The 18,289-nt window shown below is 46.7% G+C and overlaps 1 protein-coding gene and 1 long non-coding RNA gene across 3 annotated transcripts in view; one reads left to right on the top strand and one right to left on the bottom strand.

Moving 5' to 3' along the window:
• The window catches only part of COL5A1 (collagen type V alpha 1 chain), a 251,738-nt gene that overhangs the window by 58,425 nt on the left and 175,024 nt on the right, over positions 1 to 18,289 (bottom strand). For both annotated transcript variants that reach the window (XM_077284776.1, XM_077284775.1), the window contains exon 27: positions 8,575 to 8,628. In XM_077284776.1, coding sequence (XP_077140891.1) covers positions 8,575 to 8,628 — 54 coding nt within the window. The remainder of the gene's footprint in view (positions 1 to 8,574; positions 8,629 to 18,289) is intronic.
• The window catches only part of LOC143805436 (uncharacterized), a 513,942-nt gene that overhangs the window by 427,363 nt on the left and 68,290 nt on the right, over positions 1 to 18,289 (top strand). The gene's annotated exons all lie outside the window — the stretch shown is intronic.

Raw genomic sequence — 18,289 nt, 5'->3', positions numbered from 1 at the left:
CGCCTCTATCTCTGTGTATAAGGACAGTGCACAGTACCGCGCCTGTTGTGAATTTGGTTTCTGGGCTCCCCCGGTGGTTTCTGGTGGTACTGCACTTGTGTGCTTCATCTCCTCTGTTCACCTGTTTCCATCAGGATGTGGGAGTTTTCTATTTAACCTTGCTCCTCAGTCATTTCTATGCCGGCCAACAATGTTACCAGAAGCCTTTCTGTTGCATGTTCCTGCTCCTAGACTACTATCAGCTAAGTTGGACTTGTAGTCCTAAGTTTGTTTTGCATTTTTGTTCCAGTACTCTGTGATTGATTATTTCTGAGGCTGGAAGCTCTTGTGAGCTGAAATTGCCACTCTGGTGTCATGAGTTGATATTAGAGTCTTAAAGTAATTTCAGGATGGTGTTTTGAAAGGGGTTTTCAGCTGACTGTGAAGTTCCCTTTTCTGTCTTCCTACTATCTAGTAAGCGGACCTCAATTTGCTAAACCTATCTTCATACTTCGTATGTCAATTTCCTCTGAAATCACCGACAATATATGTGGGGGCTACTGTCTGCCTTTTGGGGAAAATTTCTCTAGAGGTAAGCCAGGTCTGTATTTTCCTCTGCTAGGGTCAGTCAGTTCTCCGGCTGGCGCTGGGCGTCTAGGGATAAAACGTAGGCACGCTACCCGGCCACTGTTAGTTGTGCGGTAGGTTTAGCTCACAGTCAGCTCTAGTTCCCATCTTCCAAGAGCTAGTCCTTTTTGTATGCTTTACTATGTTCTCTTGCCATTGAGAACCATGACAGTTTGGCCGGCCAAGGGTTAAAATAATTGGCAGAAGAAAGGAGAGAAAAGAACTCTGCAGAGAATTTATTTATTTTTTTTCCCCGGAGTTTGCTCATTAGTTGATTCACTTGCATCTCTGCTTACTGCAGCCTTCGTCTCTCTCTCCTTCTAATCCTTGAATGGTTCTGATTTCACCTGATTAATATGGATCCTCAGAGTTTAGCTACAGGATTGGATAATCTCGCTGTGAAGGTTCAAAGTTTACAGGATTTTGTTATTCATGCTCCTATATCTGAACCTAGAATTCCTTTACCTGAATTTTTCTCCGGGGATAGATCTCGCTTCCAGAATTTCAAACATAATTGTAAATTATTTTTGTCTCTGAGATCTCGCTCCGCTGGAGATCCTGCACAGCAGGTCAGGATTGTAATTTCCTTGCTCCGGGGCGACCCTCAGGACTGGGCATTTGCTTTGGCACCAGGGGATCCTGCGTTGCTCAATGTGGATGCGTTTTTCCTGGCTTTGGGGTTGCTTTATGAGGAACCTCATTTAGAGATTCAGGCTGAAAAAGCCTTAATGGCCCTGTCTCAAGGGCAAGATGAGGCTGAAATATACTGCCAAAAATTTCGTAAGTGGTCTGTGCTTACTCAGTGGAATGAGTGCGCCCTGGCGGCGAATTTCAGAGAGGGTCTCTCTGATGCCATTAAGGATGTTATGGTGGGGTTCCCTGTGCCTACAGGTCTGAATGAGTCCATGACAATGGCTATTCAGATTGATCGGCGTTTGCGGGAGCGCAAACCTGTGCACCATTTGGCGGTGTCTACTGAGAAGGCGCCAGAGATTATGCAATGTGATAGAATTCTGTCCAGAAGCGAACGACAGAATTTTAGGCGAAAAAATGGGTTATGCTTCTATTGTGGTGATTCAACTCATGTTATATCAGCATGCTCTAAACGTACTAAGAAGGTTGATAAGTCTGTTTCAATTGGCACTTTACAGTCTAAGTTTATTCTATCTGTGACCCTGATTTGCTCTTTATCGTCTATTACCGCGGACGCCTATGTCGACTCTGGCGCCGCTTTGAGTCTTATGGATTGGTCCTTTGCCAAACGCTGTGGGTTTGATTTAGAGCCTCTGGAAGTTCCTATACATCTGAAGGGTATTGACTCCACGCCATTGGCTAGTAATAAACCACAATACTGGACACAAGTAAATATGCGTATTAATCCGGATCACCAGGAGATTATTCGCTTCCTTGTGTTGTATAATCTACATGATGTGTTGGTGCTTGGATTGCCATGGCTGCAATCTCATAACCCAGTCCTCGACTGGAAAGCAATGTCTGTGTTAAGCTGGGGATGTCAGGGGACTCATGGGGACGTACCTTTGGTTTCCATTTCGTCATCTATTCCCTCTGAGATTCCGGAATTTTTATCTGATTATCGTGACGTTTTTGAGGAGCCTAAAATTGGTTCACTACCTCCGCACAGAGAGTGCGATTGTACTATAGATCTGATTCCGGGCAGTAAGTTTCCAAAGGGTCGTTTATTTAATCTATCTGTGCCTGAACATGCTGCTATGCGGGAATATATTAAGGAGTCCTTGGAAAAGGGACATATTCGTCCTTCGTCATCTCCCTTAGGAGCCGGTTTTTTCTTTGTATCTAAAAAAGATGGCTCTTTGAGGCCGTGTATTGATTATCGGCTTTTGAATAAAATCACGGTTAAATATCAGTATCCTTTGCCACTGCTTACTGATTTGTTTGCTCGAATAAAGGGGGCCAAGTGGTTCTCTAAGATTGATCTTCGTGGGGCGTATAATTTAGTGCGAATTAAGCAGGGGGATGAGTGGAAAACCGCATTTAATACGCCTGAGGGCCATTTTGAGTATTTAGTAATGCCTTTTGGTCTTTCAAATGCCCCTTCAGTCTTTCAGTCCTTTATGCATGACATTTTCCGTGAATATTTGGATACATTTTTGATTGTGTATCTGGATGATATTTTGATTTTTTCGGATGACTGGGACTCTCATGTCCAACAGGTCAGGAGGGTTTTTCAGGTTTTGCGCTCTAATTCCTTGTGTGTAAAGGGTTCTAAGTGCGTTTTTGGGGTTCAAAAGATTTCGTTTTTGGGGTACATTTTTTCCCCCTCTTCCATTGAGATGGACCCTGTCAAGGTTCAGGCTATTTGTGATTGGACGCAACCCTCTTCTCTTAAGAGCCTACAGAAGTTTTTGGGCTTTGCTAATTTTTACCGTCGATTTATAACTGGTTTTTCTGATGTCGCTAAACCGTTGACTGATTTGACTAAGAAGGGTGCTGATGTTGCTGATTGGTCCCCTGCTGTGGAGGCCTTTCGGGAGCTTAAGCGCCGCTTTTCTTCCGCCCCTGTATTGCGTCAGCCTGATGTTACTCTTCCTTTTCAGGTTGAGGTCGACGCTTCAGAAATCGGAGCTGGGGCGGTTTTGTCGCAGAAAAGTTCCGACTGCTCCGTGATGAGACCTTGTGCGTTCTTTTCTCGTAAGTTTTCGCCCGCTGAGCGAAATTATGATATTGGTAATCGGGAGCTCTTGGCTATGAAGTGGGCTTTTGAGGAGTGGCGTCATTGGCTTGAGGGGGCTAGACATCAGGTGGTGGTATTGACCGACCACAAGAATTTGATTTATCTTGAGTCCGCCAGGCGCCTGAATCCTAGACAGGCGCGCTGGTCGTTATTTTTCTCTCGGTTTAATTTTGTGGTTTCTTACCTACCGGGTTCTAAAAATGTGAAGGCGGATGCCCTTTCTAGGAGTTTTGAGCCTGATTCCCCTGGTAATTCTGAACCTACAGGTATCCTTAAGGATGGAGTGATATTATCTGCTGTTTCCCCAGATTTGCGACGGGTCTTGCAGGAGTTTCAGGCGGATAGACCTGATCGTTGCCCGCCTGGTAGATTGTTTGTTCCTGATGATTGGACCAGTAGAGTCATCTCGGAGGTCCATTCTTCTGCGTTAGCAGGTCATCCTGGAATCTTTGGTACCAGGGATTTGGTGGCTAGGTCCTTCTGGTGGCCTTCCCTGTCGCGAGATGTGCGAGGTTTTGTGCAGTCTTGTGATGTTTGTGCTCGGGCCAAGCCTTGTTGTTCTCGGGCTAGTGGATTGTTGTTATCCTTGCCTATTCCGAAGAGGCCTTGGACTCACATCTCCATGGATTTTATTTCTGATCTCCCTGTTTCTCAGAAGATGTCTGTCATCTGGGTGGTGTGTGACCGTTTCTCTAAGATGGTCCATTTGGTTCCCTTGCCTAAATTGCCTTCCTCATCCGAGCTGGTTCCTCTGTTTTTTCAAAATGTGGTGCGCTTGCATGGTATTCCGGAGAATATCGTTTCTGACAGGGGAACCCAATTCGTGTCTAGATTTTGGCGAGCGTTCTGTGCTAGGATGGGCATTGATTTGTCTTTTTCGTCTGCTTTCCACCCTCAGACTAATGGCCAGACCGAGCGAACTAATCAGACCTTGGAGACTTATTTGAGGTGTTTTGTGTCTGCGGATCAGGATGATTGGGTTGCCTTTTTGCCCTTGGCGGAGTTTGCCCTCAATAATCGGGCTAGTTCTGCCACCTTGGTTTCTCCTTTCTTCTGTAATTCGGGGTTTCATCCTCGTTTCTCTTCCGGTCAGGTGGAGTCTTCGGATTGTCCTGGAGTGGATGCTGTGGTGGAGAGGTTGCATCAGATTTGGGGGCATGTGGTGGACAATTTGAAGTTGTCCCAGGAGAAGACTCAGCATTTTGCCAACCGCCGTCGTCGTGTTGGTCCTCGTCTTTGTGTTGGGGACTTGGTGTGGTTATCTTCTCGTTTTGTCCCTATGAAGGTTTCTTCTCCTAAGTTTAAGCCTCGGTTCATCGGCCCGTACAAGATATTGGAGATTCTTAACCCTGTGTCCTTTCGTTTGGACCTCCCTGCATCTTTTTCTATTCATAATGTCTTCCATCGGTCATTGTTGCGCAGGTATGAGGTACCGGTTGTGCCTTCCGTTGAGCCTCCTGCTCCGGTGTTGGTTGAGGGTGAGTTGGAGTACGTTGTCGAGAAGATCTTGGACTCCCGTGTTTCCAGACGGAGACTTCAGTATCTGGTCAAGTGGAAGGGCTACGGTCAGGAGGATAACTCTTGGGTGACAGCCTCTGATGTTCATGCCTCCGATTTGGTCCGTGCCTTTCATAGGGCTCTGTTATGACCCCAATGGCGAGGGTCTCAGAGGAACGTGGAAGTCTGCAGAATACAAAAATCCAGCTCATAGGGCAGTGGTAACTGGGTTGACCATATATCTACTCCTAACGCCAACACTAGAAGTAGCCGGGGATCATTCCTACGTTGATTCTAGATGACACTCGCCAGCCGGAGAATCTAGCTACCCCTAGTAGAGGAAAACAAAGACCTTTCTTGCCTCCAGAGAAGGGGACCCCAAAGCTGGATAGAAGCCCCCCACAAATAATGACGGTGAGGTAAGAGGAAATGACAAACACAGAAATGAACCAGGTTTAGCACAGAGAGGCCCGCTTACTGATAGCAGAATAAAGAAAGGTAACTTATATGGTCAACAAAAACCCTATCAAAATCCACACTGGAAATTCAAGAACCCCCGAACCGTCTAACGGTCCGGGGGGAGAACACCAGCCCCCCTAGAGCTTCCAGCAAAGGACAGGATATAGTTTTGGAACAAGCTGGACAAAAATACAAAACCAAAACAAATAGCAAAAAGCAAAAGGCAGACTTAGCTGATATAACTGGAACCAGGATCAGTAGACAAGAGCACAGCAGACTAGCTCTGATAACTACGTTGCCAGGCATTGAACTGAAGGTCCAGGGAGCTTATATAGCAACACCCCTAACTAACGACCCAGGTGCGGATAAAAGGAATGACAGAAAAACCAGAGTCAAAAAACTAGTAACCACTAGAGGGAGCAAAAAGCAAATTCACAACAGGGCTCATCCTGATCGCCCTGGTGGTTCTGGTGAGGGTTCGGTGCCCCCTCCTTGAGGGGGGGGTACTGTTGTGAATTTGGTTTCTGGGCTCCCCCGGTGGTTTCTGGTGGTACTGCACTTGTGTGCTTCATCTCCTCTGTTCACCTGTTTCCATCAGGATGTGGGAGTTTTCTATTTAACCTTGCTCCTCAGTCATTTCTATGCCGGCCAACAATGTTACCAGAAGCCTTTCTGTTGCATGTTCCTGCTCCTAGACTACTATCAGCTAAGTTGGACTTGTAGTCCTAAGTTTGTTTTGCATTTTTGTTCCAGTACTCTGTGATTGATTATTTCTGAGGCTGGAAGCTCTTGTGAGCTGAAATTGCCACTCTGGTGTCATGAGTTGATATTAGAGTCTTAAAGTAATTTCAGGATGGTGTTTTGAAAGGGGTTTTCAGCTGACTGTGAAGTTCCCTTTTCTGTCTTCCTACTATCTAGTAAGCGGACCTCAATTTGCTAAACCTATCTTCATACTTCGTATGTCAATTTCCTCTGAAATCACCGACAATATATGTGGGGGCTACTGTCTGCCTTTTGGGGAAAATTTCTCTAGAGGTAAGCCAGGTCTGTATTTTCCTCTGCTAGGGTCAGTCAGTTCTCCGGCTGGCGCTGGGCGTCTAGGGATAAAACGTAGGCACGCTACCCGGCCACTGTTAGTTGTGCGGTAGGTTTAGCTCACAGTCAGCTCTAGTTCCCATCTTCCAAGAGCTAGTCCTTTTTGTATGCTTTACTATGTTCTCTTGCCATTGAGAAACATGACACGCGCCTCTATCTCTGTGTATAAGGACAGTGCACAGTACAGCTCCTCTATGTGTGTAAGGAGAGTGCACAGTACCACGCCTCTATCTCTGTGTGTAAGGACAGTGCACAGTACAGCTCCTCTATCTCTGTGTGTAAGGACAGTGCACAGTACAGCTCCATTATCTCTGTGTGTAAGGACAGTGCACAGTACAGCTCCTCTATCTCTGTGTGTAAGGACAGTGCACAGTACCACGCCTCTATCTCTGTGTGTAAGGACAGTGCACAGTACCACGCCTCTATCTCTGTGTGTAAGGACAGTGCACAGTACAGCTCCTCTATCTCTGTGTGTAAGGACAGTGCACAGTACAGCTCCTCTATCTCTGTGTGTAAGGACAGTGCACAGTACCACACCTCTATCTCTGTGTGTAAGGACAGTGCACAGTACCACGCCTCTATCTCTGTGTGTAAGGACAGTGCACAGTACAGCTCCTCTATGTGTGTAAGGAGAGTGCACAGTACCACGCCTCTATGTCTGTGTGTAAGGACAGTGCACAGTACAGCTCCTCTATCTCTGTGTGTAAGGACAGTGCACAGTACAGCTCCTCTATCTCTGTGTGTAAGGACAGTGCACAGTACAGCTCCTTTATCTCTGTGTGTAAGGACAGTGCACAGTACAGCTCCTCTATCTCTGTGTGTAAGGACAGTGCACAGTACCACGCCTCTATCTCTGTGTGTAAGGACAGTGCACAGTACCACGCCTCTATCTCTGTGTGTAAGGACAGTGTACAGTACAGCTCCTCTATCTCTGTGTGTAAGGACAGTGCACAGTACAGCTCCTCTATCTCTGTGTGTAAGGACAGTGCACAGTACAGCTCCTCTATCTCTGTGTGTAAGGACAGTGCACAGTACCACACCTCTATCTCTGTGTGTAAGGACAGTGCACAGTACCACGCCTCTATCTCTGTGTGTAAGGACAGTGCACAGTACAGCTCCTCTATCTCTGTGTGTAAGAACAGTGCACAGTACCACGCCTCTATCTCTGTGTATAAGGACAGTGCACAGTACCACACCTCTATCTCTGTGTGTAAGGACAGTGCACAGTACCAAGCCTCTGTGTGTAAGGACAGTGCTCACTGTCCAGCCCTCCCTACTTGGTGTATGATTAGAGCAGCAAACATTACATCTGGCCTGATTGTGATCCATTTCCAGGAGGGGCTTTATTTGCTGTACTCCATACAGTGGTTTTGATTGTGGTGGTGAATGAGCTTATAGCATAAAATGACAGAAAGTGGCTTCTCCTACACTCTGGAAAAATAAATATATAAGGAGCTAAATCGCAGCCATTACGCGCAGCAGAACACCCATCCATCTCCACTTTAGCAAATCTAATTATGACACTTTGGAAGAGAATTTCTGCCATTCTGCAGCCCCTTCTCTGTAGCAATGCAGAATAATTCAATTAGTTTAATGACGGCTTTAAAGCCAGATATTGTGCACTTCACACTCTTAATGCTTCCTCTAATGGAGAAAAGCTGCCTTCAGCCAGTGGAACCAGCAGGCGCTTCCTGTGACTCTGCATGAATTGGACCAACAGAATCAACTCCATGTTTAACACATATTGGCGAGACGAACAGAAGTGACCATTACTGTCACCATCACTGACCATCTAATATCATAAAATCACAGTAAATACAAGTCCTTGAGTCATCCTCTTATGTCAAGGTGATGGAAATTCTATCAAGATGTTTCTAGAACAACCAACAATTCCACCATTACTGTTACACAGATCTGTATCAGTCGAGATTCCAATCTATCCATTCCTTTAACTGCTGAAAGAAAAAATATGTAGACTCAGTACTGCAGAGGAACTTCTGGAAAACTAGTCTGCCTCTATGATGGAGAGCCCCTTTACATATCATGGCTACTGCAGGGTCTGAGAATTTACATCTGGTGCATGTGAACTCCCTGGCTGTACAGTCACGTTAGTAATATGGGATACGCCCATATAATAGAGGAGGGATACTATATCCACAAAACTGCAGCATGCACTGGTCACAGATAGATTGTATGCTACGCACCTTGACACCACGTGATCCTGGATACCCGATCGGCCCCTGAGGTCCCGCAGGTCCCTGTAAATAAAAGTATATAAAATGCCTTAGAATTGCATCAACACAAATGTACAGCTTCCACTGCCGCTCACATATACAACACTATATGGAAAGAATTATGTGCATCCGTTGTCCATCCAGCCCTGTGGACTCTATAGGCCAGACGCCTGATGTAGTGATACTCTGATTCCAGCATGCCCAGGATAAATATACCATCACTAGGGGTCCTTTGGACCCCCATCAATCCTGATAAGGGTGGTGCTTCATGTGCACCCCCTTCACAATGTCTCCTCTGTAGTGGGGCGGTTCTGGCTATCCCAGTGAATTGCACAGCTGCAGATTAGTGGATATAAAGCTATGGCTCCTTCATTCTCAGAATCAGTGGGGGTCCTGGAGGTCAGACCCCCAGTGGTCAGCAAGTGACGGCAATTTCTAGTAATGTGCCACTTTATTATTATTATTTTCATTTATTGTAAAATTTCTGGATTATTAGATGCTGGGTGATAGGAATATAATTGCACCAATTATCATCATGATGCTTGTTATAACACATCAGATACTTGCATGCTGCGGTGTGAACTACCACCTCCATCATGCGAGAACTAACTTCCCGAATGGCGGTTCCTGCTCGCGGATATCAGTCAGGACTGTGCCTGTTGATGGAGGAGCCGTATTTACTCCTCAGCGTGTTCACTCGACTTTGTTTTTCTACCGCTCTGATCAGTGGTTAAACTTTGAATTAAGTTTCTGTGCTGTTGCCTGGCAACCTGGAGATGGTAGCTGCGGAGGAAGCGTCGCTTCTACTACTGATTACGGCAGAGCAGGCCAATCCTGCTGAATATGTATACACGTGAAATCTAAGGAATATAGAAAATAACCGGCATCTGCAACACTGATCACGACCAGAAGCCTGACCCTACATCCATTATGGCACATCCTCCCACATGTACAATCATCAGGTCTCCATTCACTGTGGAGGATACGTCTTACCTTGGATCACAGATGATTAGTTATAGCCCGGGACACATTGTAATGCACATAGATGATTGACGGCTCCGGTATGGGCCCAGCTGCCCCTTGCCTTTCTGACATGCCTCACCCTTGTTTTTGCTTATAGTTACTGGGCCATTCTGCCTGTTTCTATTTATTTCTATTACTCTGTCTGGACACAGCCCATGAGTGTAGCCGAGAGATGGAACGACGTCTGGGCAACATGTTATAGACATGGACATGTTCTGGACTTTTAGAAAGTGCTTCTTACATGTAAAATGAAGCAAAGTCTTTGTGGAGAAACAGAGCAGCATGTGAGCCTCTATACAGATGATATGCTGCTTTTTATAGATAACGTAACATCTCCAATCAGTCTCAGGCCAATAAGGTCAACTATAACCAACTTCAGCAGTTGGTCAAGTTTATCAATTAACTGGAATAAATCAGTCCTGATGCCAGTAGATCCTCTGCCACATTCTCCAATGGTGAAACAATCTCAGTTGTGGACAAGTGCTCAACTTTTCCAGAATGTGACATGGGCCTCACCTTTGTATATTCTGGAGACTGGGATTTATCCTGGGGGGATCCTCTTACTCCAACATTAGCGTTTGTATGTCAAGTGTGTGACAGGGGAAAGAAACTTCTAGGTATTAAGGGCGGAGTGTCAAAGCTACAGGGTTCTTCTGATTGGGAGCAAAAAGGGAACAGCTATGTACAAACTCTGTTCTTACAGCTCCAATAGGAATTTAATTTATCACATAACACTTTTTACCAATGTCTACAAATCCAACATGCTGTCTCTACTCAATCAGGTCTGATAAACCTTAGCATACAACAGCATCCCCTAATACTAAGACTTCTACAGGCCATACAAAGGTTAAAGGGTTTAATAACTATCATATACAAGTGTCTATTATCATGACAACTGGATAATCAGCCCCTGACATCTTAAGCTAAATGGGAGGCGGATGTTGGCCCTATATCGGTGGAGCAATGGAGAGAGATTCTAGAAACAAAGACTCTCCACTATGTGTAATTCAGAGTGTACAGAACTCTAAGCTTTCTACACAAGACGGGATATCGCCATCATTCAGCCCTAGGTGTGGGATGGATGAGGCACATCTGATGCATGTGATGTGGGAATGTAGACAGATAGGACCACTTTGGAACAGAGTCATCTCCTTTATAGAAAGGATGTACGGATTAAAAGACCCTTGTAGATGTATACTGGAATTATTTGAAGATGGATCCTGATTTATCCTTATTCATAGGTATGTCTCGTGTTCTATGTCAAACATATAATCTTCTTGCATTTCATTGGTTAGACACAGAACCTCCATCTATGAAGAACTACAACGAAGGATAAATAATATAATCTGGATAGAAAGAGGAGTTTATCATGAATGTAACTTGATTCACAAATTTGAAAAGCTATGATACTCTTGATACTCCATGGCAGCCCACAAATCTTCTATTAAGGCCAAGTGCACATGTTGAGTACGGTATTTGGTCAGTATTTTACCTCAGTATTTGTAAGCCAAAACCAGGAGTGGAAGAATCAAGGAAGTATAATAGAAACATGTCACCACTTCTGCACTCACTCCTAGTTTTGGCTTACAAATACTGATGTAAAATACTGACAAAGTGATCGTGGCTTTAGAGATTGCATATATTCTATGTTATTTCCTACTAGTGATGAGCGAACGTGCTCAGATAAGGCGTTATCAAAGCATGTTGTTACGCAAACCGAGTGTCTTCGACATGCTCGAAAAATATGTGCGAGTCCCTGCGGCTGCATGTTTCGTGACTGTTAGAAAGCCACAACGCAAGCAGGAATTGCCTGTTAGGCGATCCTTGCATGTATTGCGACTGTGTAACAGCCACAAGACATGCAGCTGTGGAGACTCGAACATAATTTTCAAACACGCCAAAGACATTCAGCACACAATCATGCTTAGATAACACCTTATCCAAGCACGTTCGCTCATCACTAGGGTTGAGCGACTTTCATTTTTTTAAGATCGAGTAGGGTTTTGGGAAACCCGATTTTGTCCAGAGTCGAGTCGAGTGCAGTCGGCCGATTATCGCTAAAAGTCGGGGATCGACCGAAACACGAAACCCAATGCAAGTCAATGGGGAAGCATAGTCGGCAGTGAGTGGAGGCCAGGAAAACACCTACAGTGCCCATTTTAATGCCAAAAACATCCATTCTTGTTTCTGAAGCTTGCCAATCTTAATTAACTGTATAATAATAGTTGGGCATAAGGAATTGGGGGAAAGTTGTGGGGGGAGTAGGGCTGGCTCAAGTTTTTCGTGGGCCCAGGAAATGCGGACTACGTCACGGCGGTGTTGCAGGGAAAGGTAAGTATTTAAAAGTTGCAAGTGCTGTGATCCTGAGCAAGCAGGGGGGGCCCACTCGTTCGCATTGCCACTGGCACAGGGCCCCTCAAAGTACGGCGGTGTGTTTGCATGGCGGGGGCGCCTCCCACCAGCAGCGACACTTTTGCGTACTCTGAGGGGCCCTGTGCCAGTGACGTCGCCAACGAGTATGCCCCCCCACCTGATGAAGGAACCTGCACTTTCATCTGCACCTTCCTCTTTGTCCCTGTGTAAGGTGGTATAACATGCGGGAAGGGGAACCTTACTTTCAGCAGGGTCAGATTCTGGCTGTGTAGAGTACAAGGGGAATGTAGTGGTCTAGGTCAATGTACCAGCAGACTCATTTAGCAGTGGCTGGGCAATGGGCAGGATGAGGAGGAAACAGATATAGGGCCAAAGAATAAAGTAGGCTACATGCAGTTCAAAATTGGTAACAGGACTAAACAGGCGGCATTGCTTTGTTCAGTGGAGTAGCAAACCCAAGAGCAGCAGACACTGTTTCAAGGGCCTAACCACACTAGTAGGCCAAATGCAGTTTAATATCTGATAGTATAGGGCGAAAGCCAGAATGTGGAAGCTCAGCTTTGTTCAGTTGAGGACAACACCAGGGAGGGGCAGACACCTTTAGTAGGCCGGAAAAGCCTATTGCATTTTTTAAAATGGTAATTTGGAGCAGAAGGTTGAAGCTCAGCTTTATTTAGTTGAGGGCAACACCAGGGAGGGGCAGAAGCCGTTAGTAGGCCCTAACCACCATTTTTTTTTTTTTTAAAACCACTTAATGAGAGCCGGAAGGTTGAAGCTCAGCTTTATTTAGTTGAGGACAACACCAGGGAGGGGCAGAAGCCGTTAGTAGGCCCTAACCACCATTTTTTTTTTAAAACCACATAATGAGAGCCGGAAGGTTGAAGCTCAGCTTTATTTAGTTGAGGACAACACCAGGGAGGGGCAGAAGCCGTTAGTAGGCCCTAACCACCATTTTTTTTTTAAAACCACTTAATGAGAGCCGGAAGGTTGAAGCTCAGCTTTATTTAGTTGAGGACAACACCAGGGAGGGGCAGAAGCCGTTAGTAGGCCCTAACCACCATTTTTTTTTTTTTTAAAACCACATAATGAGAGCCGGAAGGTTGAAGCTCAGCTTTATTTAGTTGAGGACAACACCAGGGAGGGGCAGAAGCCGTTAGTAGGCCCTAACCACCATTTTTTTTTTAAAACCACTTAATGAGAGCCGGAAGGTTGAAGCTCAGCTTTATTTAGTTGAGGACAACACCAGGGAGGGGCAGAAGCCGTTAGTAGGCCCTAACCACCATTTTTTTTTTTTAAACCACATAATGAGAGCCGGAAGGTTGAAGCTCAGCTTTATTTAGTTGAGGACAACACCAGGGAGGGGCAGAAGCCGTTAGTAGGCCCTAACCACCAATTTTTTTTTTAAAACCACATAATGAGAGCCGGAAGGTTGAAGCTCAGCTTTATTTAGTTGAGGACAACACCAGGGAGGGGCAGAAGCCGTTAGTAGGCCCTAACCACCATTTTTTTTTTTTTTAAAACCACTTAATGAGAGCCGGAAGGTTGAAGCTCAGCTTTATTTAGTTGAGGACAACACCAGGGAGGGGCAGAAGCCGTTAGTAGGCCCTAACCACCATTTTTTTTTAAAAACCACTTAATGAGAGCCGGAAGGTTGAAGCTCAGCTTTATTTAGTTGAGGACAACACCAGGGAGGGGCAGAAGCCGTTAGTAGGCCCTAACCAAAGTTGAAGGCCAAATGCAGTTTAATTTCTGATACTATAGGCCGAAAGCCAGAAGGTGGAAGTTCCGATTTAGACAGTGGAGGACAATTTGAATTAGGGACTGCAGACAGACTTAGTAGGCTGTCCCCTGTGGACCATGCATCCACCACATTAACCCATTGCGCCGTAATGGACACGTAATCTTCCGTGGCCATGCCTACAGGTCCATGCGTCTGTTGTCAGGTGCACCTTTGTACTCACAGATTGCCAGAGTGCATGGACAATGCGGTCTTCTACATGCTGGTGGAGGGTTGGGATGGCTTTTCTCGCAAAAGAAGTGTCGACTGGTTAGCTTGTAGCGTGGTACAGCGTAGTCCATCATGGCCTTATTAATAGTAAATAAAATATATAACTAGGCTCTATGAACTTTTAAATAGGTTCCAGGGGTACACGGGCAGCATTGGTGTGGTCAGTGGAGGAGTATTGCAAGTAGGGGCTGCAGACAGGCTATCAAAGGCCTAAAATAACAAACAGTAGGCAGTCATGGCAGTTTTACATCGGTTACATGGATACACAGGCAGGCACTCCAGGCAGCATTGTGCTCAGTGGAGGAGTATTGCAAGTAGGGGCCGCAGACAGGCTATCAAAGGCCTAAAATAACAAACAGTAGGCAGTCATGGCAGTTTTACATCGGTTACATGGATACACAGGCAGGCACTCCAGGCAGCATTGTGGTCAGTGGAGGAGTATTGCAAGTAGGGGCCGCAGACAGGCTATCAAAGGCCTAAAATAACAAACAGTAGGCAGTCATGGCAGTTTTACATCGGTTACATGGATACACAGGCAGCTAGGTGGTGAGTGGAGGAGTATTTAAAGTAAGGACCGCAGACAGGCTATCAAAGGCCTAACATAACAAACAATAGGCTCATGGCAGTTTTACAGCGGTTACATGGATACACGGGCAGGCAGCTTGGTGGTGAGTGGAGGAGTATTTAAAGTATGGACCGCAGACAGGCTTCGAAGGCCTAACACAATAAAATGGGCTGGCTGTAGGCACTTTAAAATTGGTTCCAGGGGTACACGGGCAGCAGTGGTCTGGTCAGTGGAGGACTAGTGGAAGTATGGACCGCAGACAGGCTTCGAAGGCCTAACACAATAAAATGGGCTGGCTGTAGGCACTTTAAAATTGGTTCCAGGGGTACACGGGCAGCAGTGGTCTGGTCAGTGGAGGCCTAGTGGAAGTATGGACCGCAGACAGGCTTCGAAGGCCTAACACAATAAAATGGGCTGGCTGTAGGCACTTTAAAATTGGTTCCAGGGGTACACGGGCAGCAGTGGTCTGGTCAGTGGAGGCCTAGTGGAAGGAGGGACCGCAGACAGGCTTCGAAGGCCTAACACAATAAAATGGGCTGGCTGTAGGCACTTTAAAATTGGTTCCAGGGGTACACGGGCAGCAGTGGTCTGGTCAGTGGAGGCCTAGTGGAAGGAGGGACCGCAGACAGGCTTCGAAGGCCTAACACAATAAAATGGGCTGGCTGTAGGCACTTTAAAATTGGTTCCAGGGGTACACGGGCAGCAGTGGTCTGGTCAGTGGAGGCCTAGTGGAAGGAGGGACCGCAGACAGGCTTCGAAGGCCTAACACAATAAAATGGGCTGGCTGTAGGCACTTTAAAATTGGTTCCAGGGGTACACGGGCAGCAGTGGTCTGGTCAGTGGAGGCCTAGTGGAAGGAGGGACCGCAGACAGGCTTCGAAGGCCTAACACAATAAAATGGGCTGGCTGTAGGCACTTTAAAATTGGTTCCAGGGGTACACGGGCAGCAGTGGTCTGGTCAGTGGAGGCCTAGTGGAAGGAGGGACCGCAGACAGGCTTCGAAGGCCTAACACAATAAAATGGGCTGGCTGTAGGCACTTTAAAATTGGTTCCAGGGGTACACGGGCAGCAGTGGTCTGGTCAGTGGAGGCCTAGTGGAAGGAGGGACCGCAGACAGGCTTCGAAGGCCTAACACAATAAAATGGGCTGGCTGTAGGCACTTTAAAATTGGTTCCAGGGGTACACGGGCAGCAGTGGTCTGGTCAGTGGAGGCCTAGTGGAAGGAGGGACCGCAGACAGGCTTCGAAGGCCTAACACAATAAAATGGGCTGGCTGTAGGCACTTTAAAATTGGTTCCAGGGGTACACGGGCAGCAGTGGTCTGGTCAGTGGAGGCCTAGTGGAAGTATGGACCGCAGACAGGCTTCGAAGGCCTAACACAATAAAATGGGCTGGCTGTAGGCACTTTAAAATTGGTTCCAGGGGTACACGGGCAGCAGTGGTCTGGTCAGTGGAGGACTAGTGGAAGTATGGACCGCAGACAGGCTTCGAAGGCCTAACACAATAAAATGGGCTGGCTGTAGGCACTTTAAAATTGGTTCCAGGGGTACACGGGCAGCAGTGGTCTGGTCAGTGGAGGACTAGTGGAAGGAGGGAGCGCAGAAAGGCTTCAAAGGCCTAAAATAACAAACAATAGGCTCATGGCAGTTTTACAGCGGTTACATGGATACACGGGCAGGCAGCTTGGTGGTCAGTGGAGGAGTAGGGACCGCAGACAGGCTATCAAAGGCCTAAAATAACAAACAATAGGCTCATGGCAGTTTTACAGCGGTTACATGGATACACGGGCAGGCAGCTTGGTGCTGAGTGGAGGAGTAGTGCAAGGAGTGTCTGTCCCAGTACTCCCAAAATATAAATAGATGTTAATGTCTCGCAAAACAACCAAAACAAAAAAAAAGATGGCATACTTAGGTACAGGGGTGGGCTCATCTGCTGTGTTTCTGACATAGTAATTTGGCAGTAACTATTTAATGGTGCCAATATAGGACACAGACACAGACTACTTTAAGTTGCATCATAGATGTCTACAAATTTGTATTGTCAGTGCCAGACATTGAATGATGTCAGCGAATAGACTAAAGATTGGTGGAGCTGTGCGACATAATTTTGCACGTAGTACAGCCCAGTTTGAGCTGGGGTAGGGGGGAACTCTCTTGAGGCCGGCGGGACCGCCCCAGGGCCACTCATGTTACAACGGTGTGTCTGACGTTGGGTGCGCACCACCACCGCCAGAGACACTACATTGTACTATGAGGGACCCAGTAGCAATGCCGTCAACCAAAAGCGAGCACACCCACCTCTTCAGACAAACAGCAGTCTCACGGGTGCTTGCGCCAAGTCGCGATACCACGGCCCCGTGTGGGGAGTTTGGCCATTTAGGGAGGTGTAAACATGTCGTATGCTGTACAATCTGCAGCAGCAAATTAGACATTAGAAAAGTAATTCACAGGCAAGAGCTTTTCATAGGAAAGCTAGGTGTCGGCCGGGCAAGGTGGGGCAAAAGATTTTGAAATCCAGTTGTGGTTCATTTTAATGAATGTTAGATCGTCAACATTTTGGGTAGCCAGACGAGTCCTTTTTTCGGTTAATATTGACCCTGCAGCACTGAATACTCTTTCTGATAGGACACTTGCTGCCGGGCAAGCAAGCTCCTGCAATGCATATTCTGCCAATTCTGGCCAGGTGTCTAATTTGGAGGCCCAGTAATCAAATGGGAATGACGGTTGAGGGAGAACATCGATAAGGGATGAAAAATAGTTAGTAACCATACTGGACAAATGTTGTCTCCTGTCACTTTCAATTGATGCAGCAGTACCTGTCCTGTCTGCGGTCATAGCAAAATCACTCCACAACCTGGTCAGAAAACCCCTCTGTCCAACGCCACTTCTGATGTGTGCACCCCTAACACTCCTAGTCTGCTGCCCCCTGGAGCTCGTGTGAGAACGATCACGTGCGCTGTGTGCTGGGAATGCCTGAAGCAAACGGTCAACAAGAGTTGATTGTTTGGTTGCTAATATTAGTTCCAAGTTCTCATGTGGCATAACATTTTGCAATTTGCCTTTATAGCGTGGATCAAGGAGGCAGGCCAACCAGTAATCGTCATCGTTCATCATTTTCGTAATGCGTGTGTCCCTTTGTAGGATACGTAAGGCATAATCCGCCATGTGGGCCAAAGTTCCACTTGTCAAATCTCCGGTTGTGATTGGTTGAGGGGCAGTTGCAGGCAAATCTACGTCACTTGTGTCCCTCAAAAAACCAGAACCCGGCCGTGACACGCAACCAATTTCCTGTGCCCCCGTGAAAGTTTCCGCATTAAAAATATACTCATCCCCATCATCCTCCTCGTCCTCCACCTCCTCTTCGCCCGCTACCTCGTCCTGTACACTGCCCTGACCAGACAATGGCTGACTGTCATCAAGGCTTCCCTCTTCCTCTGGTGCAGACGCCTGCTCCTTTATGTGCGTCAAACTTTGCATCAGCAGACGCATTAGGGGGATGCTCATGCTTATTACGGCGTTGTCTGCACTAACCAGCCGTGTGCATTCCTCAAAACACTGAAGGACTTGACACATGTCTTGTATCTTCGACCACTGCACACCTGACAACTCCATGTCTGCCATCCTACTGCCTGCCCGTGTATCCTCCCACAAATAAATAACAGCACGCCTCTGTTCGCACAGTCTCTGAAGCATGTGCAGTGTTGAGTTCCACCTTGTT

The sequence above is a fragment of the Ranitomeya variabilis genome, chromosome 2, assembly GCF_051348905.1.
Source record: "Ranitomeya variabilis isolate aRanVar5 chromosome 2, aRanVar5.hap1, whole genome shotgun sequence".
NCBI classification, from domain to species: domain Eukaryota; kingdom Metazoa; phylum Chordata; class Amphibia; order Anura; family Dendrobatidae; genus Ranitomeya; species Ranitomeya variabilis.
This window is presented reverse-complemented; position numbering and strand designations above follow the sequence as displayed.